This window comes from Homarus americanus, unplaced genomic scaffold, assembly GCF_018991925.1.
Source record: "Homarus americanus isolate GMGI-L3 unplaced genomic scaffold, GMGI_Hamer_2.0 scaffold23939, whole genome shotgun sequence".
NCBI classification, from domain to species: Eukaryota; Metazoa; Arthropoda; class Malacostraca; order Decapoda; family Nephropidae; genus Homarus; species Homarus americanus.
In genome coordinates, this window is record NW_024755797.1 from 828,123 (window position 1) to 852,941 (window position 24,819).

Below are 24,819 nucleotides of genomic sequence, written 5' to 3' on the forward strand. Positions count from 1 at the left end.
GAGTTTAGTATTTTATGTATACACATATGTACGAATACCTGCATGTGTATGCTTTATGTATCAGTGACTATGTAGTGACTGTGTGTATCTATCTGTGTGTGTGTGTGTGTGTAAGTCCCTGCATTCATATGTGCGCTAATGTTACTATGTTCAAGGACAGCGTAACAGGAAGCTGCGAATCAACTGACCCTGCAATAACATCACAAGACACTACAAGTAAATCAAGAGAATTAAAAAAAACAAAGGAAACCAACCCATCAATAACAAAACAAGCTACGACATCAAAACACTTCTGACCAAACAATCGTAACGCCGAAAAAAAACAAAACAATGACAGTCACGCACATATCTAAGATACTAAACACTATAACTCGCACTGCAAAAAAAAAAAAACTTATGTGAGGTACAATTGTGGTGGTTGGCGTGAGGAAGCTGCCAAACATCTCTCCCTCGCTATCTCAGGTAAACCACTACCAGCACGCACCTGTTATGTGGAAAACCCAAAGACTATCCCCAAATCATTATTCGTGTACATTTTAAGGGGGGGGGGGGTAATGTTTATTGGTGAAGTAATTATGTTGGGGAGTGAGGCACTATTGCGAAGACTACATTTTAACTAATAGAGTGGTATTGTCACTAAAGGCATTTTTAGTGAGGAGAGAGCGAAGGCAGTTTAGCGAAAGAGACAGTTTTTGGCGCTGTAATATTGGATACAATAAACTAAAAGGTACAGTACGCTTGGTAATACTGTACTACTAGACAACTGGTCTTGCCCTCGAGCTTAATATCTCCCCTATAGACTGTTGTTTTGGTGTGACTTCCATCCCATCTTCAAGCGAGTACAGTGACGACCGTCTGACTAAGAGGAACTGACACTAGGCAACATTCCCTGACTTACAGGACAAATAAAAGATAATTGGTCAGCGGGAAAGACCGGACGATCCTCAAACTCTTGATATGATAAATATTGCCGCTTGAAGCTCCTCCTTCCCTTCTTCCTGGCGTGACTGGTTGTTTACTTCAAGAACACGTGTTTATTCTTTCCCATTTTGTTGATTATTTTTAGGAATTAATTCATTATTGATGGAGAATGAAATAAAATGTGTCGATAGAACATTCTTGGATATTGATAGACACAGAATCATCGATTATACGAGTGTCACTCAGTGCTTGTTATTCTCTTTGTTGTTGATGATTAGTGAATGTACTAACCTAGAACACGCACTAAATAATCTTAGTTGCTAATTTGAAGTAATACATTATAACACTAACAACATCCGTGACGCTGATCTAACTTAAGAACGACTTCAGAAAAATGTGGCATTAAGTTTCGGTTTTCAGAAAAATTTAATTTAGTTATCGCAAACTGGAGAGTGACCGCGAAGGAGAGATTTTTGAGGCTGTAGGAAGAAGGTAATCGTGGTGACGAGACACTGAGAGATCATTAATGTCCCAACAGATGAGACAGGGAGAATTCAAAGACATGTTGTCGTCGCGAATAAATAAGAGAGACAGAGATTCAGCGAGAGCTAAGGTGATTTTAGGGAGGCTGTAAATATTGCGACCAGTCAAGGTTACGAGAGACGTTTGTGAGAATGTGATAAATTACGAGTGTAATTATGTGTGGTGGCCGCGCTGCACCCTAACAACCTGAGTCGGAAAAAATACATTGCCAGTGCAACCAATCACTATCGCTCGGCGTTCCTTTCTAACTCGCAATGGACGAACGTTCGCCTGCGTTTCGTCCACATACATATTAGCACATGTGCCTGCTGTGGCGCTGTTTTACAATCAAGCAGATGAACTCGAGGTCTTCCACCATTTGTGTTTTGAATATTCTGTCTGTCTCTCTCTCTCTCTCTCTCCCCTTGTAGATTCCTCTTCCAACCTTCCTTAACACACACACACACACACACACACACACACACACACATATGTGATGGTCCCGTGATCAGTAAGCAACTCCGGCTTAGTAAACCACCAGGCGGTAGCTTTCTGCACCAACAGTTTGCTTTCTGGAGGAGTTACACAGATCACCCCACACCAACACCAAGGATAGCTTCGTCCAGTAGTACACTGTTAATGGCTGATAAATTTATACTTTATGATAAGTTTCATGTGTACGGAGCCCTGAAGGTCCTGAACAATATTTTTTAAGTCCTTTGTGTTAAAGGATATTATCTGAAGGATCGTCTTTGGGTCGTGAGTCAGTCAGGAGCTCAAATGACCTCGGATAGGACACTCAACAATGCGTGACGAAGCCCACATCCTGGTGCATGACAACCCCAATACACACACACACACAAAGAAGTAAACGCCATTGATCACCCTAGTATTTACGACGGGATCTGCATGGAAGCAAACGTGTAAAATTCGCCGCATAAACATATATGCTGTGTCACGTACTCGAAGACCTGCATCTTTGGGCCAAGGAGATCCTTCATTACCACCTGTTCTTACAAGCTACCAGCGAGCAGTCAGTCAGTCGGTCAGCAACAAGAACTGTATTTAGAATCACCAACTGCAAATACTGGTTGAGGTATAACACACAGGTACAGTAAGTTCCATACAGCGACAGCATCAAACGATAGTCTCGTAACCTTGATATATTAGATATGTATCCTGCTGTGTTGGGAATCATGTTTGGTGCAGGTTTAGATATAAATATTCTCCTTTGTATCAATATAGACATTAACAGGTAATTAATCTAAGACAAGGTGTCCTTGATTAAATATCTATAAACAACTATTCTATATTCTTGTGGTACACGGTAATTTCACAATTTGTGTAAGAAAATCGGAGTATAAGAGGTGAGATGTTATTCTGAATTATGCGATGAAATGGTGTAATCGAGAGCTGATGCTTATAAACTCAACATGTTAATTGTGGTATATAAAAAAAATCTACTGTACAAGCGTCGTGCTAAATTATGCAAAGATTTCATGAATTTCCGTGCCGCTCCCTGTTCCCACCCACTCTCCTCCTACCGCCGCCCCCCCCCCCCCCCCCCACCTCCCCTCTTCCCCACCTCCCCCTCCTCCCCACCTCCCGAGGACTGCACTTCGGAAAAGGATGTGGATGTTTGGCATCTAAACAACGCCGGTCTACGAAGATCAGACACAGGCTACAGTATATACTTAGGGTCACTTTAGTCGTATATCTCGCCAAGTCCTCCTCATACTTGCTGAGTGGAGGAGTATGATACGTCTTTGTTTTTCACACTTCCTCAGTAAACAGCACACCTACACTCACGGGAGAAGCGAGAGGTGCGTGAGACGGGGATAAAACCTAAGCAGACGGGCGGTGGGCCAGAGTCCAGCCCATCACGCCTTACAGCCAAGGTCAGGACCACGGATACACCTCCTCCAGGCATTATATTCTTATGCTGATAAAAAAATAGTGAGAGAGGAAGACGCTGCGTGGCTGCTGCTTCAGGATGCTGGCGGGAAGATGTTATCTCAATGAGGGAAATGTTAAGATAAGCCTTGTCGTAAGGTAATTCTAGGGTTATTGCTTATTTAGCAACAGCGGGACACAATACCTGTTATGGTCTTTATCAGCTGCGTAATTAATGCTGCCGCAGAGGGACAGATTCTTTAAGTTATGTTTAATATAGTCAGAATTTTATTGCATAGGTTGAGAGTGTTCTGGGATTTTATGTCTTCATCGTGAGGACGAGGAGGGGTGAGGGCTCGGAGGGGTGAGGGCTAGGAGGGGGGAGGGCTCGAAGTTGAGGATTGTATACTAGTGGGAGCTCTGGAGGTGACCTACATTATGGTGTTGTCCTTGACTGTGACCTTTACAGTGCGCAGGACCACCAGCACTCACGCAGGGTACATGGATATTCAGGAGCACACCTTCCCTCCCCACGCTAATGTACACTTATGACCGTCCCGCCCTATCGCCTACGGTTCAGTAAGTAATTTGTGTGTGTGTGTGTGTGTGTGTGTGTGTGTGTGTGTGTGTGTGTTTATAAAATTTGCAGTAAGATATAATAGAAAGAAACAAGAAACAACACGGGGACACTGATAATAACGACGACAAAGGGAAGATTGTCGACCAATATCCCAGCCAATCTAACCTTATCTAACTTAACACGGTATTAGGACCTAAAAACTTAAGCTGGGGGGATTTTGTCAACTCTATTATTCTGGTGATGGAATTTTACCCAATGGGAAATAATCTGTTGGGATTTTCTTCTCTGTAAATGTTGTTCTTGCACAAAGAGTTAGTGGTGGTAGATGTGTCCTGAATCACCCACAGTCACATTAAAACGTTCCCATACGCACAGGTGATGGAACACAGCAAAAATCACTATAATAACTGCATAATTGCACTCACCCGCAACACAGTCATCTACGCCCTTAACACAACAACTTCATGGTGTTAGAACGCTTCTTCCTCACCGCCACTTTGATCTGTCCTTCACGAAAGACAGACACTCTTATTGGATTTAAAATGAAACAAAAAACCCTCATAATGGAGTCATTTGAAGCTCTCTATGAGCATACTCTTCACCATCATCTTCTTTAGCTTGACTTATGATCACGGAACCCAATTTGATCAGCTACGTAACAGCGCCTTACGTATGCAATTAGTAAAAGTAACTTATAGTTCGTGACAACACACAAGGTAAAAGGTCGACATTGTCACGGAACGTACAGGGCTGAGTTCCCTATAGTCGTGTTACCACCACCAAGGTCTATAGAAGAGGCTATTGACCTTGACCACCAGCAGCAGCAGCACACCAGACGCAGTTATAGACACCTGTAGCTACCTGGGGGAGGATGTATTAACCCTATCTGAGGTGAAACATGTAAGACTTGTATATGAAACAGGATATTTTGTAGGTTGCAGATAAGTCTGTCTCACTGTGGTAGCATTATTGGAGGCAGTAGTTGGCTGTGAAGCAAGAGAGGAGAGCCAGGGGGACGATACTATGTAAAATATCTTCCATCAATTTTACATAGACGCTGAAACTAATGTTAATATTATTGCTATTAAAAATCACCTGTGCTACAGCAAAAAAAAAATATTATGTGAGTAGGATGTGATCTAGTCGTGAGGTACTGGGAGTATACACACATTATTTCTTGGAGGGAGGGGGCAGGTTGGTCGTCGCTAACCACCAACAGTTCATTGCTCAAGGTTCACTGTACTTGCCTCTTGGATTCATATTATCGTACGCTGAATTTTATTACGTATTAATGAGCTTGAATTGTTTTCCTTAATCAAGTTAAATTTTATTGGTATTTTTAATCAAACTAATATGTAATGATTCGTTTACAAAGCTGATATTCTTTCCTTTTTTTATTAAGCTGTTTTTTATTATTTATTTTGATAAGCTGAGTTGCATATCTTTTTCACCAGATCATGACCCGGATACATGAGCGGTGTTAGGGTACTGCGGGCATGACCGGTGCTGAACGACCTTTGACCTTCTCGCTGGTCGTCGGTGGGAGGAGTTACTTGTTAAACTGTACTGACCGTGAACCAGCCTAGCGACCGTCTCCAGGGTGATGAGGGTGGCAGGGAGCAACACAACCCGGAAACAATGACTCTCTCTCTCTCTCTCTCTCTCTCTCTCTTAAGGAATGTTTTTACAGGAGAGCCAAAAATTATGTTTTCACCCCTTCCCTGGCCATTTTTCCTCTCCCACCTGCTATGTGCTGTGTACCCTCGTGAAGAGCCGGTACAACTAGGGAGGAGGGAGGTAGGCAGGTAGGGAGCGAGGGAGGGAGTGAAGAGAGGAAGGAGGGAGGGAGAGAGGGAGGGAGGGAGGGAGGGAGGTATATACACCATGGTAACAGCATCATGAGCCTCGACCTTGACCTCCCACTCCCTCCTTCCATCCCTCCCTCCTTCCCTGACTGCCTCCTTCCACCCCTCCCTCCCTAACTCCCTCCTTCCCACTCCCCTTTTACATTCCCCCTTTAACTCATTTGTTCACTCACTCAGTTATTCCTTCTCTCCCTTAATCAATCGTATTTACTCCTTCACGCGGCGTCTACTCATTTATTCACCCTCTCTCATTGCCTCATTCAACTACTTCTTCACTCATTCTCTTATTCCACATCGTTCCTCATCTCTCTCTCTCTCTCTCTCTCTCTCTCAATTGTGCAGTCACCCCCAAACCTTTCAGTCTTCCTTTCACTTCCTCCCAGACTCAATTACCCTTCTCTCACTTACCCGTTTATTCTCTTTCCCATCTTCTCTCACTGTCCCTCCATCCCACCCTTCCTTCTCCCTCCCTCCCACCCTTCCCTCACCCCTCCCTCCCCCCTCAGTCTCCCTCTCTCCCTCCCTTCCCTCACTCCGACGCAGAAATTCCCGTCTGTCGATCACTTGTCAAGATCCTGATTCCGCTTATTCTTCCCAGAATTATCCGCGTATCCTCCTCCACCCTCCCCCCTCTCTCTCTCTCTCTCTCTCTCTCTCTCTCTCTCTCTCTCTCCTCCTTCCTTGATGATTATAAGTGCATTCTCCCCCATAGTTAGAGTCCCTGCTTGTACAATCTAGCCGGAGCTTGTGGTTAGTTGGGGAGCTTGTTGTGATGTGCTTCAAGGAGCGACTAAAATATATATTGTTTCCCCTAACCAAAAAAAAATAATAATAATAATAAATAAATAAATAAATAAATAAAAAGTATCTGTTGTTTGTTTTGACATTTTTAACCTTCGTACAGTCAAGTGTCATCGTTTTTATCATAATCCTTGTCATTGGCGTTATAATTATTGTTGTCATTAACATTATCATCATTATATGTCATAATTATTTAGATCATCATCATCGTCATCATCACCGTCATCATCGTCATCAACAGTCAACATCAGGTCATTACTAGATGAAGGCCTTCCTCTCCTCCCACCCATTGTCAACACAGTCCACCATGGGTCCACACTATTCACTGACGGTATCTAAACTCCTTAATTTTACTTATAAGAGAATACTGACAGAAGATAGATAGATAGATAGATAGATAGATAGATAGATAGATAGATAGATAGATAGATAGATATAGATAGGTAGATAGATGGATAGATAGATAGATAGATATTACTTATACAAAATCGTCATACAAGGTCACATTGGACTAGTCTACATAAACAGTGCAGGTGTACAAGCAAGGATAACCTAACCTAACCTAACCTAACCTAACCTAACCTAACCTAACCTAACCTAACCTAACCTAACCTGTCGTAACGAAGTAATAATATAATCATAATAGTGAAGATAGTTGAAGTAGTAATGATAGATATAGTAAATTATCTTTGTTTTCGAAGCTGTAAACATATAATAGAAGCAGTGGTAAAAAAAAAAATTTGGGATTATTTGTCATAGTAATAGTGATGGTCGTGGTAACAGCAGCAACATTATATAGTAATAGTGATGGTCGTGGTAACAGCAGCAACATTAAATAGTAATAGTGATGCTCGTGGTAACTGCAGCAACATTATTACTAATTCCCAGTCTTCGTCACGTTACAGGGGAGCGCTTATAGTAGGGTATGGTTTTAATATTAACTGCAGAAGATTTCAGTATTCCCATTACTGAGTTGGTTATTGTAAGGTACAGTGCAGGGTTATGTATTTACACTACAAAGACCTTAGTGTAGGGTACATGGTCATGCAATCATAATACAGAAAGTTTACTAGTGAGTGCGGTAGAGTGTTAATAAAGATTCCTCATTTGCAACAGGTGACCTTGAAGCTCAGACAGCAGGGCTCTTAGTGTTTTCCCACACACAAGATTCTCTAAACATACGTCAAAATTCTCTCACGACCATTTTTATTCGTCGTAAATAATAACAATAACAACCAACTGTCAGTGTGTGTGAACGCCAGGCCGCCATCAAATGTAATGGCAGTAATTTTATGGCTCGTAAAACTGTATTGCTGGACACACAACGAGGAAATTTTATATGTTTTTTATGTATATTTACGTCATATTTAGTTTAAGGCACAGTCCCTCTCATACACTTGTCAGCATATGGGAATTACTGTACCTATGATTAATATTTACGGGTTTATTATGATGTTTCTAAAAAAAAATCTATATGATCTGAATCGACACCTGTACTTTATATTGAAGTCTGAACTTGGGTATAAGTTTGTATGTAGGTTTTAGAAACCGAATCTCTCACTACATGAAATTTGACTGAATCTGTATCTTATGCTTGAAGTTTCTGAGTAAACTCTTTAGATCCGAATCCCAGACTCTTAAAATTCAGGTTTCGCCACACTACATGTTTCTGAGCCTGGCCATCCTACACATAAATAACAAGGAACACCAAGCGAGTCGTGAGTGCCTGGATGCTCAGTCACATCTGAGGTCACCGGAGACGGGTCAGAGGTCACGACTCGCAAATCACTATAACTCTGTATACTACACCATACTATTACCACGTATAGAAAATATCAAATAAAACTAACCTCTTGATTATGATGTCCTGAAATTACATGATGGTTTACACACACAGATACTGAGAAACTCGTAACTTCAAGGAGGAAACAAGAAAAAATACAGCCTTGTTAGGAAACCAGTTTTGGATGAAGATGACACCCACGTTTTAGCACCTCCCACCTGCCTCTCTCGCTCTCTCTCACCCCCCTTCCCCTTGATGGGTCCTCGGGCTCTGCTGCTGGTGTTAGGGACACGGCCTGGGGTATATATAAAGGAGGAGATCCATGGCAAACCTCACACTTCCTCGGCAGATTTGTTGCCGCAGGAGTCCTCACCTAACAAGAGGCGCAGTTTGTTTTGTGAAACATATATAAATATTTTTGGGAGGTTTTGCAATCAGTGAGTCAGATACTGTGCCGTTCCTGTTCCGTTCTGTAGAGATTTTTCTCTTACTTAAAAGTGTTGAGTGACTTGATAATTACGTTTGTATGGTGTTATAGTAGTGGGAAATTAGTGTTGCTATGAGAGTTGGGTTTGTGTATCTTGCGAGAGTTGTATCAGTGCTGCCAAAGACAGATGAGTAAATTTGTGCTATGATAGACAGACAGTTACATCATAAATGGGTATACCAAGAATAAGCTGGATATATTTGCGTTGCCAAGGAATAAGTAGACAAAACAGTGTTACCAGAGATAGATGGTTATATCAGCGTTGCCAGGGGTCGAGGAAGATATCGGTTTTACCAGGGATTCAGGGATGTTTCTATATAAAATAAATGAAGTATACTCGTACAGTAATAAGTATCTAGACCGAGGTAAATTAAATTAAAAGGAGATGCTCATCTTTAAGTCAAAGGTCAAAATGACTTCACAGCCTGTGTGTGTGGGGGGGGTGGGGGGGAGCGAGGTAATAGGAAATATTCTCGGGTTAAGGAACAACAGACCATAACTTCAGAGTTATTGTTATGAGAACACTCAGGCTTTGTTATCCCGGCAGTGCGTGTGGTGTTGTTGTGGGCGGCGGTGTTGGGCCTGAGTTACGCCGCTAAGCTCGACCATCTTACTACAAAGGACGAAGACTGTGACTGTAACGATCCAACCTTGGGCAGCAAGGGACCAGTTGGCAGCTATTTCGTGGCGCCTCTGCCTTCAGGAGGAACGCATATCTCCTTCGCCGGGTGAGTCTTAACCTCGTTCCCTACTTCAAAAGATATCCTGAATGCCTCAGAATTTCTCAGTGATCCAATTAATTTTCAAGACATTTATTACTTGAGCTTTTCCGCAAATATTTTTACTCAAGGCAAATTTTTAACACATACAAAAAATGACCAGGCAAACTTTAGTCTCAGGGTAATTTTCTTCATAATTTTGAGTAAGATGACTTCCATTATTCAGGTTCGGCTCACCGTCTAAAACAAAGCCAGGAGGCGGAGTTCAAGGGGCTTCCTTCCAGACGCACATTAGTGGTGGTTCCTCTCCTGGGGGTGGTCATGGTACCGGGTCGGCTGCTGGTGGGGATCGCAGCGGTGGTGCCTCATCTGTGAGCGGGACTGTCACAGCCTTCGCCGGGTAAACCTTGTGTCACTTTCTTGTTTCATAACAGCTAATGGCGCTCTCTTCTTATACAGTGTGTAATACCACTGTACTTAAACAGTCTTCAGATTGACAGTAATTGTATCATACTACGCGAGGATTTTATTACCACCCCTTTCTACCTTCTTTGATATATCATTCACCTCACAATAAACAAACTCACCAATCATCAAATATACAAAAACATTCTTATCGCTCTACTGGTCTTTTTTTTTCCATTTCCTGGCTTCCTCATTTTTCAACGATAACTAACATTCTGTGTTACACAGAAACTACACATTCTAAGACACTCGTACCAGTGTTACTTCTTTGTTGGTGCGAATTATATTGCTCCGAGGGGCTTCTTGGGCTTCAAGTTGGAACAGCAGTCCTTTAAGAAACCTATTCATGATTTAATTAGACGTTAATTCTTATCTCAAAATATGATCATTCTGGTCTTAAGAATTGCCTTTCGTTCTGCCCAAATCTCAAAATAACCACTTGAAGATAAAAAAGATTCCCTTTTACCTATTTGCTCCCATTATGAGGGTGTTTCAACAGCATTCCCCATACTTGGTTATTACTGTAGTTAGGGGAAAAGTAGTGTTCTTCGCAGTCGCTATCTTAATTTTTATATCGAAGTGCCTCACAAACCATTTTTTTTCCCTTCATACCCAACAAAACTTTTCAACTTTGCCCTCCCCCAAGGCAAATTTCTCAACTTATCCAAGATACTTATACCAAATGAAATGTTACATAAGTGTTCTTAATGCTTTTTGGAGCACTAATTGTAAGGCAACTTCTTTTTTTCATGGTCAGCTCACCATCTGGAAGACAGCCAGGTAGCGGGCTTCAGGGTTCCTCCTTCCAGTCCTCTTTTACTCACAGCAGCAAGACCCCATTGGTGGGTGGCCCTGGAACTGGTCATGGGGCCGGGTCATCTACGAGTGGAGCATCCGCCGGTACCTCATCTGTCGATGGATCCTTTTCATCCTTCGCTGGGTAAGCCCTCAGAAAATTTCTCAACTTATCCAAGATACTTATACCAAATGAAATGTTACATACGTATTCTTAATGCTTTTTGGAGCACTAATTGTAAAACAACTTCTTTTTTTCAGGGTCAGCTCACCATCTGGAAGACAGCCAGGTAGCGGGCTTCAGGGTTCCTCCTTCCAGTCCTCTTTTACTCACAGCAGCAAGACACCATTGGTGGGTGGCCCTGGAACTGGTCATGGGGCCGGGTCATCCACGAGTGGAGCATCCGCCGGTACCTCATCTGTCGATGGATCCTTTTCATCCTTCGCTGGGTAAGCCCTTTTCAGCTATCTCAGTTCCTAATAACTTGATGGTGACTCTATGATGATATATTTCTTACACGGTTTCCATTACCATCTTCAAGAATCGCCTGAAAATACTTCACATTAATCAGATCATAGCATCACACTGCGTATGGCTTTTTGTCATCCCTATCTACGTTTTTGTACATATGAATGATCTCACTGATAAATGTTAAGCACAATCACTTCCCGACACAAGCCTTCATGATAAATAATTTATCACAGAATTGATAACTGCAGCTTTAATTTGTTAATATAGTATCTACCTTGACAGTAAGATGCTCTTGTGTTACGCCAAAAAAAACCATTTATAACAATTCTTAGATTAATTATATTATTTGGAATAAGGTATTTTGATCTCATCTGTAAATATCGAGATATCTTACAATATTCTCATGATCCATAAATTTTGTGCACAAACAACAAGCACTGGTCATTGATTTACATTAAGCTTTGTTTTTTCATGAAGATCCGGTTCTGCAAGCAGGGGCCAAACTTCCAGTGGCGCCTTCCATTCTGGTTCCTACACGTCATCACAGGGCGGCGGTACCGGTCCTGGAAGTAGTTCATTAGGCGCTCATAGTCCGACATCAGCATCTGGTTCAGGAAGTGCGTACTCATCTACCGGAACAGGAGGATCTGGGACTGGAAGGAAGCCATCCTTTGGAGGAACCAGTGGATCTGGAACGGGGAGACCTTCCTTTGGACGTCCTTATACTACTGGAGCATCTGGAAGTGGAACTTCACCAGGTACACATGGGTTTTCATCTACTGCCGGATCTGGAACTTCTGTGAGTGCATCTGCTTCGAAACCTGGTAGTCAAACACCTGGAAGTGGAGCTTCATTTAGTACACACAGCTCTACAGCTAGCAGTCAAAGACCTGGAAGTGGAGCTTCACTGAGTGCACCTGGTTCTAGACCTGGTAGTCAAAGACCTGGAAGTGGAACTTCACTGAGTGCACCTGGTTCCGGATCTGGTAGTCAAAGACCTGGAAGTGGAACTTCACTGAGTGCACCTGGTTCCGGACCTGGTAGTCAAAGACCTGGAAGTGGAGCTTCATTTAGTACACACAGCTCTACAGCTAGCAGTCAAAGACCTGGAAGTGGAGCTTCACTGAGTGCACCTGGTTCTAGACCTGGTAGTCAAAGACCTGGAAGTGGAGCTTCACTGAGTGCACCTGGTTCTAGACCTGGTAGTCAAAGACCTGGAAGTGGAGCTTCACTGAGTGCACCTGGTTCTAGACCTGGTAGTCAAAGACCTGGAAGTGGAGCTTCTTCATTTAGTTCACTTCCTAGTTCTAGACCTGGTAGTCAAAGACCTGGAAGCGGAACTTCACTGAGTGCACCTGGTTCCGGACCTGGAAGCGGAACTTCATTTAGTTCACCTGGTTCTAGACCTGGTAGTCAAAGACCTGGAAGTGGAACTTCACTGAGTGCACCTGGTTCCGGACCTGGAAGCGGAACTTCATTTAGTTCACCTGGTTCTAGACCTGGTAGTCAAAGACCTGGAAGTGGAGCTTCCTTCGGTTCGCATGGATCCATTTCTGGCACTGGAAGACCTGGAAGTGGAACTTCTTTTAGTGCTCCTGGTTCTAGACCTGGTAGTCAAAGACCTGGAAGCGGAACTTCATTTAGTTCACCTAGTTCTAGACCAGGTAGTCAAAGACCTGGAAGCGGAACTTCACTGAGTGGACCTGGTTCCGGACCTGGAAGCGGAACTTCATTTAGTTCACCTAGTTCTAGACCTGGTAGTCAAAGACCTGGAAGTGGAGCTTCATTTAGTTCACCTAGTTCTAGACCTGGTAGTCAAGGACCTGGAAGCGGAACTTCTTTTAGTGCTCCTGGTTCTAAACCTGGTAGTCAAAGACCTGGAAGCGGAACTTCATTTAGTTCACATGGTACTACATCTGGAAGTGGGTCCACAAGACCTGGAAGTGGATTTTCTTCAGCTAGTTATGGATCTTCATCTCGCACATCTGGATCTGGAGGAGGGTCCTCTTCCACATCTCATACAGGTTCCGGACCTGGAAGTAAATTTTCACCAGGAGCAGCTTCAGATAGCAAAGTCTCAGGAAGCAAGTTTTCGACAGTAAATCTCGAAACACCTACTGGAACCGGGTCGCAACAAGGTTCTCACGGAACCAGTTTCACAACAGGGACCCACACAAGTGCCCACAAACCAGGGTTTGGTGCTGACAGAACTGGATTCGGACCGCCTTTCTCTGGAACAACAAGTTTCGGAGGCTCTAGTAGCAGATTTTCTTCGCTTACTAAGGGATCACTAACTACTTCTGGAAGCCCAGGCTCCAAATTCGGTGCAGGATCTGGTTCTGGAGCTGGTTCTGGTGCTGGTTCAGGTACTGGCTTCGGAGCTCATGGATCTACTGCTGGTGCTGGCGCTGGTGCTGGTTCTGGTGCTAGTTCATTTGCTGCCTTTAGAGCTCATGGCAAACCTAGTGGATCTACTACTGGTGCTGGTGCTGGATCAGGTGCTGGCTTTGGAGCTCATGGCAGACCTAGTGGATCTACTACTGGTGCTGGTGCTGGTTCAGGTGCTGGCTTTGGAGCTCATGGCAGACCTAGTGGATCTACTACTGGTGCTGGTGCTGGTTCAGGTGCTGGCTTTGGAGCTCATGGCAGACCTAGTGGCTCTATGGCAGAGGTGCTGGCTTTGGAGCTAGTGGCAGACCTAATCTACTACTGGTGCTGGTGCTGGTTCAGGTGCTGGCTTTGGAGCTCATGGCAGACCTAGTGGATCTACTACTGGTGCTGGTGCTGGTTCAGGTGCTGGCTTTGGAGCTCATGGCAACCTCTTGGATCTACTACTGGTGCTGGTTCAGGTGCTGGCTTCGGAGCTCATGCATTTACTACTGGTGCTGGTTCGGGTGCTGGCTTCGGAGCTCATGGCAAACCTCGTGGATCTACTGCAGGTGCTGGCGCTGGTTCAGGTGCTGGCTTCGGAGCTCATGCATTTACTACTGGTGCTGGTTCGGGTGCTGGCTTCGGAGCTCATGGCAAACCTCGTGGATCTACTGCAGGTGCTGGCGCTGGTTCAGGTGCTGGCTTCGGAGCTCATGCATTTACTCCTGGTGCTGGTTCAGGTGCTGGCTTTGGAGCTCATGGCAAACCTCGTGGATCTACTGCAGGTGCTGGCGCTGGTTCAGGTGCTGGCTTCGGAGCTCATGGATTTACTACTGGTGCTGGTGCATCTACACATGTTACCAGCGCGATCAGTGCTAGTGGTCCAGGAAGCCACAGTGGTTCTGGAGGGTTGGCGAGCCCCGGGTCTTCAGGATTCAGTTCGCAGTCCTATTCCTCTTCATTTGCGTCTTCCGGCTCCTTCGCCTCTAGAGGCCCAGGTGAGTTAAACTACAGGTAACATGAAATGTAATTTATGAAAGCAATTAGAGGATGTATGATAATGGTGATAAAACAAACCATAACTGTGATATTATCCATAATATTGAAGTTATCCATTTTTGTATCTATTCACGCAAAATTTTCAAACCTTAAAATTCCTGAAACGTTTCACCGTTTCGAACACTTAAGAAATTCATATGATTCTTCCTTTTTCACAAGCATTTCCTTACTTCACCTCTGGGTGTATGTATGAGATATCTTTTCTCACAAATGGATTATCGGTTTAACCGAAATTATCCATGTGGAACCTTTCTATCAATATTTTTTTTCTAGGTTAAATTTCAAATCTGCAAAGTCTACTTAAGTATATCCTTTCTTAACTTTTCCACCTCTTCACCACCTTTCCTACAAACATCCATCACTAACACATCCTTTTAAACATTTTACTCCACATAACGTCATCTTTAACTACTGTATATGTTTCTCTCCCGTACGAACAGTACACGCCGGCTTTTGCCCCAACCTGACAAAGAAGTGCTCGGGCAAGAAACCTCCCACGTGCTACAACGACGACTCCTGCCCCCAGGACCAGAAATGTTGTTTCGACACCTGCCTCTGGAATGGGGAAACCTCACACTTCGTCTGCAAACCGGCCCTCAAAAAGAGTCCAGGATGGTAATAATATTCATAATGGTAGAGACGACGCATCTTGGTGGGTGTGGCGAGGCTTTGTAGAGACGGCGACCAGACTGGAAAACTATCGTATTGGTCGTGTCTTCTGCGCATATTGGTAGTGGCGACGCGTCATGATCGTGGGAAAGAAAGCTGCCGTAGCGTCGTCTGGTGCTGAAACTCACTGTGTGGCCGTAACCAACGAGTCCTGATGATGATCACTTGAACAACTTATGATGATGAAGTCCTTTCCAAAAACTGAAGCTTTCGGAATTTGTTTAATAAATACTTTGATGAATGTAAAGGCAACTATTTAGAAAGTGTCCATACTTATATTTACTGAATAACCCATTCAACTGCCTCCATCAGCAAGTAATGCGGTTGTGGATGGAGGTAATTCATAAGATAAATACGAGTATAAACCAATGGAAGAAAAGTTGTAAACAGCTTTTATCAAATTCAGCAACATGCATAAAATACCAACTGTTAGTATATTATTAGAGTGGATCTATCCCTCACACTACTCCAAGAGATCAAGATAACACTACTGAAACATTTAAAAGAGTTATGACTACTATTTGTCCTCATCTACCGGGTTTGTTATGTTGTAATATCATATGTATTCTGCGAAGAACCTCTGCATTTCTGAGCCTCAAAGGTGGATCGATTTTGTTTTGAATATAATGTGTGTGTGTGTGCGTGCGTGTGTGTGTGTGTGTGTGTGTGTGCGTGCGTGTGTGTGTGTGTGTGTGTGTGTGTGTGTGTGTGTGTGTGTGTGTGTGTGTGTGTGTGTGTGTGTGTGTGTGTGTGTGTACAAAGACATTTGAAGTGTGTTTATGGTCTACCAAAATCAGCATCACACTGACTTTAAAGCAGTGAACTGAACCTTAATATAAACACAAACTTATATCTATGACCAGTACAGGTGTTCAGAGTTGTCATGGCACTGATTTTTGAGTCCATAAACATATCATGAATATACACACACACACACACACACACACACACACACACACACACACACACAAGGTCCAAAACAGTCTCGTATCACATCTTCAACCCTTAGCTACTATATCAGTATCACATAGCCGCATCCAAAAGAAACACTCGTTCATATTCCTCATAGGTCGTTTAAGCTCTCTTTTACCTTGGAATGATTACAGAAAGAAACAAAATATTTTACAGTTAGAGGAATGAGTACATTTATGTGATGGTGTCAAAGTAATGTATATGATTTAAGAGTGAGAGTCATGCCTCAATAAGCTGTCTCTATGTGGTGAAGTTTGAATTATTTTGAGGTGAATAAAATTGCATTAATACATTGTCCTTCTTATTTCTTCTCATGATATACTGTGATATGCTGTGTTTTCCTGGTATACTCTGGTACGGTGTTATACTTCATGCATGAATATACTGTATAAGCCAGACTAGATCATCAATACTAAAATATTGAATAACTCTACACCATTACTTTTCGCAGTCGATTGAAAATGACCAATTTAATACATCCAGTTTTTCAATAGCTGTGGAAAATAATGAATAATTGAACAAATGAAGCCATGAATAATCTTTACTATGAACACTACATAGTTACCCATAAAGAAAAAGATGTAAATTGATTCATACAGGGGAAGAAAGCTCTCAGCCCCGTCAAATTTTCCGTCCAAAGAATGGAAATTTACCGTCAGCTGTCCCCCCTTGGCTTCAGGTGGCGTTTTCTTAATAAAATATATAAAATTCTTCCTCTATTAATTCCTCAATAATAAAGTATTTTCATATATATATTTCCCAAGATAATAACGATTGGTTGATTTCTTATGAGACGCATAATATCTTATTCTATCTATCTGTCCATCTATCTGTCTGTCTATCTGTCCATCTATAAGTTTATCAGGTGGATTAAACCCTAGACAGGAAAAACACGGAGGGCCTCAACACGACCTTGTAGCGTTAAGTGTGTGACGGATGGACTCAACACGACCTTGTAGCGTTAAGTGTGTGACGGATGGACTCAACACGACCTTGTAGCGTTAAGTGTGTGACGGAGGGCCTCAACACGATCTTGTAGCGTTAAGTGTGTGACGGATGGACTCAACACGACCTTGTAGCGTTAAGTGTGTGACGGATGGACTCAACACGACCTTGTAGCGTTAAGTGTGTGACGGAGGGCCTCAACACGACCTTGTAGCGTTAAGTGTGTGACGGATGGACTCAACACGACCTTGTAGCGTTAAGTGTGTGACGGATGGACTCAACACGACCTTGTAGCGTTAAGTGTGTGACGGATGGACTCAACACGACCTTGTAGCGTTAAGTGTGTGACGGATGGACTCAACACGACCTTGTAGCGTTAAGTGTGTGACGGATGGACTCAACACGACCTTGTAGCGTTAAGTGTGACGGATGGACTCAACACGACCAGCGTTAAGTGTGTGACGGATGAACTCAACACGACCTTGTAGCGTTAAGTGTGTGACGGATGGACTCAACACGACCTTGTAGCGTTAAGTTTGTGACGGATGGACTCAACTCGACCTTGTAGCGTTAAGTGTGTGACCGATGGACTCAACACGACCTTGTAGCGTTAAGTGTGTGACGGAGGGCCTCTAAATTGAGTTTGTTTGATTGGTTGATAAAAGTTGATGACTGACGATAATGTGTGAAGGTGAATACGTGAATAATAATCGTGTGACGGGAGATGTATGTTTGAGTGTGTGTGTGTGTGTGTGTGTGTGTGTGTGTGTGTGTGTGTGTGTGTGTGTGTGTGTGTGTGTGTGTGTGTGTGTGTGTGTGTGTGTGTGTGTGTGTGCATGTGTGTGTGTGTGTGTGTAAGGTTGTCACGTGTAATAAGTTGATACATATTGACTAGAAACGTAACCACCATAAATAAATCTTTCCAACAGCATTAACGCTAAAACTCTTGATTCACGTTTGTCTCCTCAGCACTCCATTATAACGAGTGAAGACGATCCCAAAGGCAGAATGAGAAAATTCTTCGTAATATTTTCTTCATGAAGTCAAGTGTAGGAAGAGAATAATATTTGAAAACAGAGAAAAAGGAAATTACCCAATAAATCCCGTACTTTATTTCATTAGAAAAAGAAAAAGAAGAAGAAAAAGAAGTAAAGAAAAAAGAAAAGGGGAAAATAAAGAAAATTTTTGCCTTTAAACTTTGATTAATTCACCACAGGACGAAGAAAACCTCACAAATGAAAACTAATCTCGCAAAAAAATAGAATATAGTCAGTTACTTCAACTGGTGACACACAAGGAACATCCTGAAGAAGAAGGAAGATTCCCCAGACCAGTCACGAGGAGGTTTCCCACGACCCCTCCCCCATGCCCTCTTAACTGTGCACTGGTGGCGTGGGGGGCGTGTGTGTCACGATCCACGACGGGAAAGGTATAAAGAGGGGGGGGGGGTTGAAGGGATGGGGTTAAGGCTAAGGCTGAGGAAATCGGAGGGAGGGTCAAGGGATAAAACGTACAACGCCCACGGAAAGGGGGGAGGAGGAGGGGGTGAAGAGGGAGGAGGAGGAAGAGGAGGGGGAGGGAACGGAGCTGAAAAAGAAGAGGGAGAGGTTGACGAGAAGATGAAATGGATAAGGAAAGGGAAAGGAAGAAGAAAACAATACCCACTTGGGGATGAGGAGGACGAGGAATTAGAGGAAAAGAAGGTGAAGGAGGAAGAGGAAGGAGGGAGATAAGTGGGAGCAGAATATACAGGAGAATAGAAGGGAAGATGAATGAGAAGAAGAACAATAAATGAAGGAAGAACAAAAAAAATCACAAAAAAAGAGAGAATTAAGATGATTTAGGGACAATGAAAAAGAAGAGGATGAGAAGAAAGGAATGTGGAGAAGACGACGAAGAAGAGGAAATCCACCGGACGGACAGGAGAGATATTGGCATAGGAAGAGAGGAAGATGAAAGGAACTGCACCAATAATTAGAGGAGATAGTAAAGGCAGAGGAGAAGAAGGAATAGAGGAGAGGCAGGGAAAACCCAGCAAGGTCCGCCTGGCTTGACAGAAATGTCCATAGGGAAAGTCAAAAGTCAGGTGGAGGGGGAGCGTCTTCTGTAGGTGACTTAGGTCAGAGGGCTGTGCTGTGTGTGTGTGTGTGTGTGTGTGTGTGTGTGTGTGTGTGTGTGTGTGGATAATCAAGCGTGCCTTCCTAAAGTACCATGACCAAATGCCTTATTGTGTGTGCCCTGCGCGACTCACTGTAAACATGGTGGTGTAACATGTTTCTTCACTACGGGTTTACCGCCTCCTTCACTCACCTGGAAACTCGAAATGTCAAGTTCTGGTAAACGCAATTAACATTGTCTTTGCTTCAAGCCACTAACGAGGAGACGCCAAGAGATATTTTTATTACCAAAGTTGGACGTTTTATTTGTTTTATTTTCTAATTTTCGGTATAACATTAATTTCGAATTAAATATAATTAGAAAAAATGCGAGATACATAAAAGTGTTAATGTGATTTTAGTCTTTGTATACCAGATTGTGATTTCAAACCGATATACCAGAGAAAGAAAGAGACTACTATTCTCTTATATGAATGATCATGTAAAAGCTTATTTCAATTTACTCCGCATATTTAAATCATTTTGGCGTCATTCACAGAACTGCTCAAGACACCTAATTACTTCGTAGTCGAGGCCGGGGGCCCTCAAACAATGTCATGCAGAAAACACTATTATCAAAATGAACAGAAACGCCAAAGGCAAAGAAAGAGGCGCTTTGATGAAGGTACATCACCAGGTGAAACATTTACAGACTCCCAGTCAGATTTTCAGAGTGAAAACCTTAACAGTCATTATTTATAAGTTGCAGACATCTCTTGCACAACGTAAAGAAACTTATAGAGAACTGACAGTTGATTTTGCATATTTAAAAGATCTTTCTCAGCCCAACACAAAGAGCATTGACAAACTAGAATCATCCATCTCACATCAAAATATAAGGATTTTGATTCTGATTCTGTTGATGACTTTGACAATTTGGTGGTGGTTGTGGTGAAGGAGTTGGTGGTAGTTGTTGTGAGGGAGGCGGAGGTGTTAGTAGTGGTTATGGTAAGAGGAGAGGTGGTGGTGTTAGTGGTTGTGGTGAGGGAGGAGGAGGTGGTGGTGTTGGTGGTGGGGAGTGATGATGGGTATGGTGAAGGTGGTGGTGGTTGTGGTGATGGTTGTAGTGAGGGATGTGGTGGTGGTTGTGGTGTGAAAGGAGATAGTGGTTGTGGTGAGGTAGGAGATGGTGGCGGTGGTGGTTATGGTGAGGGAGAAGGTGGTGGCTCTGGTGAAGGTGGTGGTAGTTGTGATAAAGGAGATGGTGGTAGTTGTGGTGAAAGAGGAGGTAATAGTGGTTGTGGTGAGGGAGGTGGTGGTGGTTGTGGTGAGGGAGGTGGTGGGTGTTGTGGTGAGGGAGGAGGGCCGCCAACACCAGGATGTGACCTAACACGGACCAACACGTCTGCATGTGTTTATCGGCCGCAACTTAAATTATTTTATTTTAGTTTAAGTCGTCGATATCAAGAATTCGCACTGACACAGACACACGTGTACAGATGTATTTAACAGTCAAATACAAACATACACACATACGAGCACGTACTGATAAGAACAGCCCAGTCTTACCCTTTTACACTGTCACTATGTTGAAATGCCCTGTAGTATGACCTTCTCCCCACCTAGTTATGATATATCATATTTGTATCACTTATGTTACTTTTATATTATTTGTCAATCAAGTGACCCATTCCCTAATTATGTAACTGTATATTCAACCTTCCGGCTACCATGCTCTTTCAATAAACCGTTAATTATAATTATTATTATTATAATTATACTCGCGCAAAGGGGCACAAATACACGCACACACACACACACACACACACACGCACACACACACACACACACAGTTAGGTCTCTCTCTCTCGGGGATTTAGACACATCCTAAATAGTGATCCGCGTCGCCTCTCTTAGATCCTGTTGGGGAGGGTTTTGTCTCCGTCCCACAATGTTCGGTGTTAGATAAATATATACAGCAAAGGAAACATTAGACTGAGAGGAACATATGTGTGGAGGAGTGTGGAGTAGTGTGTGTGGAGGAGTGTGTGTGAGTGTGGAGGAGTGTGTGTGTGTGAGTAGTGTGTCTGTGGAGGAGTGTGGAGGAGTGTGTGTGTGGAGGAGAGTGTGACTGTGTGGAGTAGTGTGTGTGTGGAGGAGTGTGGAGGAGAGTGGAAGAGAGTGTGTGTTGGAGGAGAGTGGAGGAGTGACTGTGTGGAGTAGTGTGTGTGTGGAGGAGTGTGGAAGAGAGTGTGTGTTGGAGGAGAGTGGAGGAGTGACTGTTTGGAGTGGTGTGTGTGTGGAGAGTGTGGAGTAGTGTGTGTGGGTGTGGAGGAGAGTGGAAGAGAGTGTGTGTTGGAGGAGGTGGAGGGTGACTGTGTGGAGTAGTGTGTGTGTGGAGGAGTGTGGAAGAGAGTGTGTGTTGGAGGAGAGTGGAGGAGTGACTGTGTGGAGTAGTGTGTGTGTGGAGGAGTGTGGAGTAGTGTGTGTGTGGAGGAGTGTGGAGTAGTGTGTGTGTGGAGGAGTGTGGAGTAGTGTGTGTGGAGGAGTGTTGGAGGAGAGTGGAGGAGTGACTGTGTGGAGTAGAGTCTGTTTCGAGATGTGTCTATAGAGAAGAATGTCCGTATAGAGATTTTATAAAGAATAGTATCTGTTGTCCCATAAGAATGGTGATACATAACAGACAAGGCACAATCCCTCTTCCTCTTCCTCCTCCTCCTACTCCTCGTGGATAGAATGGGCTAGACGGCTCACTGGACACAGGACAGATAGACAGAATACTCCAAATTTTTATCAATAATGACTTTAAAAAAATTCTCAAAAAATTCTCCATACAAAAAAAAAGGTGGCCTCTCTCTCTCTCTCTCTCTCTCTCTCTCTCTCTCTCTCTCTCTCACTCACAGGTATTTTTATCTTCTCATTGGGTTTTATTTCCTAACCTAACCTAACCTAATCTATCCCGATCAACTCTCCTCCTTCATCCTGTCTCTCAATCACCTTCTCCATCTTATACCTCGACACAATCTTCTCTCCCTCCCTCTTTTCTTTTTCTTTCTCTTCCCTCCCTTTTATCTCTCCCTCCCTCCCGCCTGGTACCTATTTCGTCCTCATCTCTTTGTTCTCTCTTCCTGGTCAACTTTATCTCCGTCTCTCCCTACCAGTTTTTATTCAGCCTCCACAATGACGTCAACATCTTCATGACGTCAGCACCTTAGTGACGTCACCGTTTGGAGACCTTGAAGATATTAATATTCTTTCGTTGTATTTAGTTTATTTTATTTATTTTTATCGATCTTTTTATTCATTGATTTGTTTATCTGTTCATCCCTTAATTCATTTATTAATTTGTTTATATTTTTATTCACTCGTTTATTTACTGACTCATTAATTGATTTGTCTGTACCTTCATTTATCTTTTAATCATATTAGACTTTCATTATTTTTTGTTTACATATTGATCTCTCTCTCGAGTTTGCATTTTACTTTATAATTTTCTTTTTCTTTTTCTTTAATGTATCTGTTGAATTATTAAAGCCAAATATGAAAAGAAAATCAGTGGTTTGTTTCATCAGGTGAACGTCCGATAAACTTAATTAACACCTTTATATACCTGGCAGATATAGGAGAGTCGTGCTTATAAAACGTGGCAACATAAGATAAGTAAATAATAGCTATAATCATCAGTAAGTAATTTGATACGTTATTGTAATGAGAAAAAAGTATAACAAATTGAAAAAAATAGATTGAGAGTCAAGTTAAAGTAAAAATATAATAAAAATTTAATAGTATTGATAATAACAATAATAAATATGGATAAAATTATGAAACAATGGTAATTTTTGTTATAGAATGGCAACAATAATGATATCAATAATATGAATACGAATAATAGGTAAAATAGTGAATAAAGATTACCAGGTGTAGCAAGAAGATATTTAGAGCCCGTGTGTGTGTGTGTGTGTGTGTGTGTGTGTGTGTGTGTGTGTGTGGAGGAGAATCAGTACCTTGACCAGGGTGAGGGTCAACCTAGGTCAGAGATCATCTGGGCAGCCGGAACACAGACGTAAGCTTGACGCAACATGAACCGGATTCACAGGATTTCACGTGTTTATAATTTTATGCAGCATCCTTATCGTAAGAGGACGTACACGATTACAATATATCCTTAGTGTTATTTTGGCGCCTGCATTCAGAGACCCAGAGCCCGTATTTTTCAAAGTTCGTAAAGTTAAATTTTCCTCGTATTTTGTGATGAGGAAAAGAGAGAAATGAAGTTTAAAAAGGCATGAAAACTACACTGAGACTCTACCAATACTAACAGCACTTAGCGGAGAAAATGAGGGCTAAGGTGGAGTCTGTCTTTACAGTTTGACATTTCTGTACAGTGAATCTAAATGCGTTATTTTATCCCTATTTATACCATAAAAAAAAACCTTGCTAGTCATGGTGAATCCGGTGCCTATGACTGGCAAATTATAAACTCGTTAGCCGCCCCCCACCCTTCCCCTGGCCCTTAGAGGACAACACTACCTCATAAGCACCTAGTAGGTAGGACTTCCCTGGCCAGTCATTTAGGCCTGTCTCTATATTTTGTTGAAATATTTCTTCCTCTGAGAAATAATTTTATATTACAAAATATTTAATTGACGTACATTGTTAAGTTTTGATAAGAGTGAAACAGACAAATAGGCCTATGTTTGTTTTCTGTGTTACATGATAGTGAGGCACAGTAATAGTGAGTAGTGTTTGTGTATTGAACATACAAGTCCAGGTACAGAAATCATACAGTGATAACCATACAGGTATACAAGTGTCATCAGGATGGCTCACACCTTACGCACTAAAGAGCCTTGATTCAACCTGCACCACACAGTACATACATACATACATACATATATTGTGTGGATGATGGGGCAATATATTTCCTGTGGGTAATTTCATGTTACCAGTGAGTGAGGTTGACACACACAGGAGGATGAAGCCTTAAAGGTTGTAAGCGTGAGTCATGTTTAGAAATCTATAAGAAGTATTGTCTGAGTGTAGAGACTCAGGCTTGTAGATCTTGGGCGCTGAGATACTCTACCTGTATAGTTCATTAAAACAATAACAAATGCTTCTATTATTATCAGGGTTATAAGTCAGTGTGTTGTAGCCAGCGTTTAAATAACTACGGCTTAATAATAAATAAAATCAGTAGCCATTTTTATCCTTCTACATCATCAGATTCATAAACTTAACATCTCGAAAAAATTTATGGAATACGATAATATCAGTAAGTAGCGGCATCTGGCCTGAGGACATTGCCACCAGAGAGGATCGTCCACCTTGTCCCGTCTCTCACTGAGCTGGTTAATATGTACAGGAATAGGGTAAAAATAGAAGCCGCCTGCCGGATATCACCACAG

The 24,819-nt window shown here is 42.6% G+C and overlaps 1 protein-coding gene across 1 annotated transcript; it reads left to right on the top strand.

The window, feature by feature from the left end:
* The first annotated feature begins 8,689 nt into the window (after positions 1-8,689).
* LOC121856667 (fibroin heavy chain-like) lies at positions 8,690-16,663 on the top strand. Its single transcript, XM_042352333.1, has 9 exons — positions 8,690-8,802; positions 9,400-9,580; positions 9,798-9,971; positions 10,794-10,976; positions 11,093-11,281; positions 11,781-13,927; positions 14,034-14,096; positions 14,153-14,671; positions 15,173-16,663. Coding segments are annotated over exons 1-9 (3,636 nt in total). The 5' UTR covers positions 8,690-8,801; the 3' UTR covers positions 15,352-16,663.
* The last annotated feature ends 8,156 nt before the right edge of the window (positions 16,664-24,819 follow it).

What these genes read in the sequence shown, in the direction of transcription:
- LOC121856667 (XM_042352333.1), top strand. An exon ending in TCCTTTTCATCCTTCGCTGG is followed by an intron (nt 11,282 to 11,780) that starts GTAAGCCCTTTT and finishes TTTTTCATGAAG; the next exon opens with ATCCGGTTCTGCAAGCAGGG. An exon ending in CTTCGCCTCTAGAGGCCCAG is followed by an intron (nt 14,672 to 15,172) that starts GTGAGTTAAACT and finishes CCGTACGAACAG; the next exon opens with TACACGCCGGCTTTTGCCCC.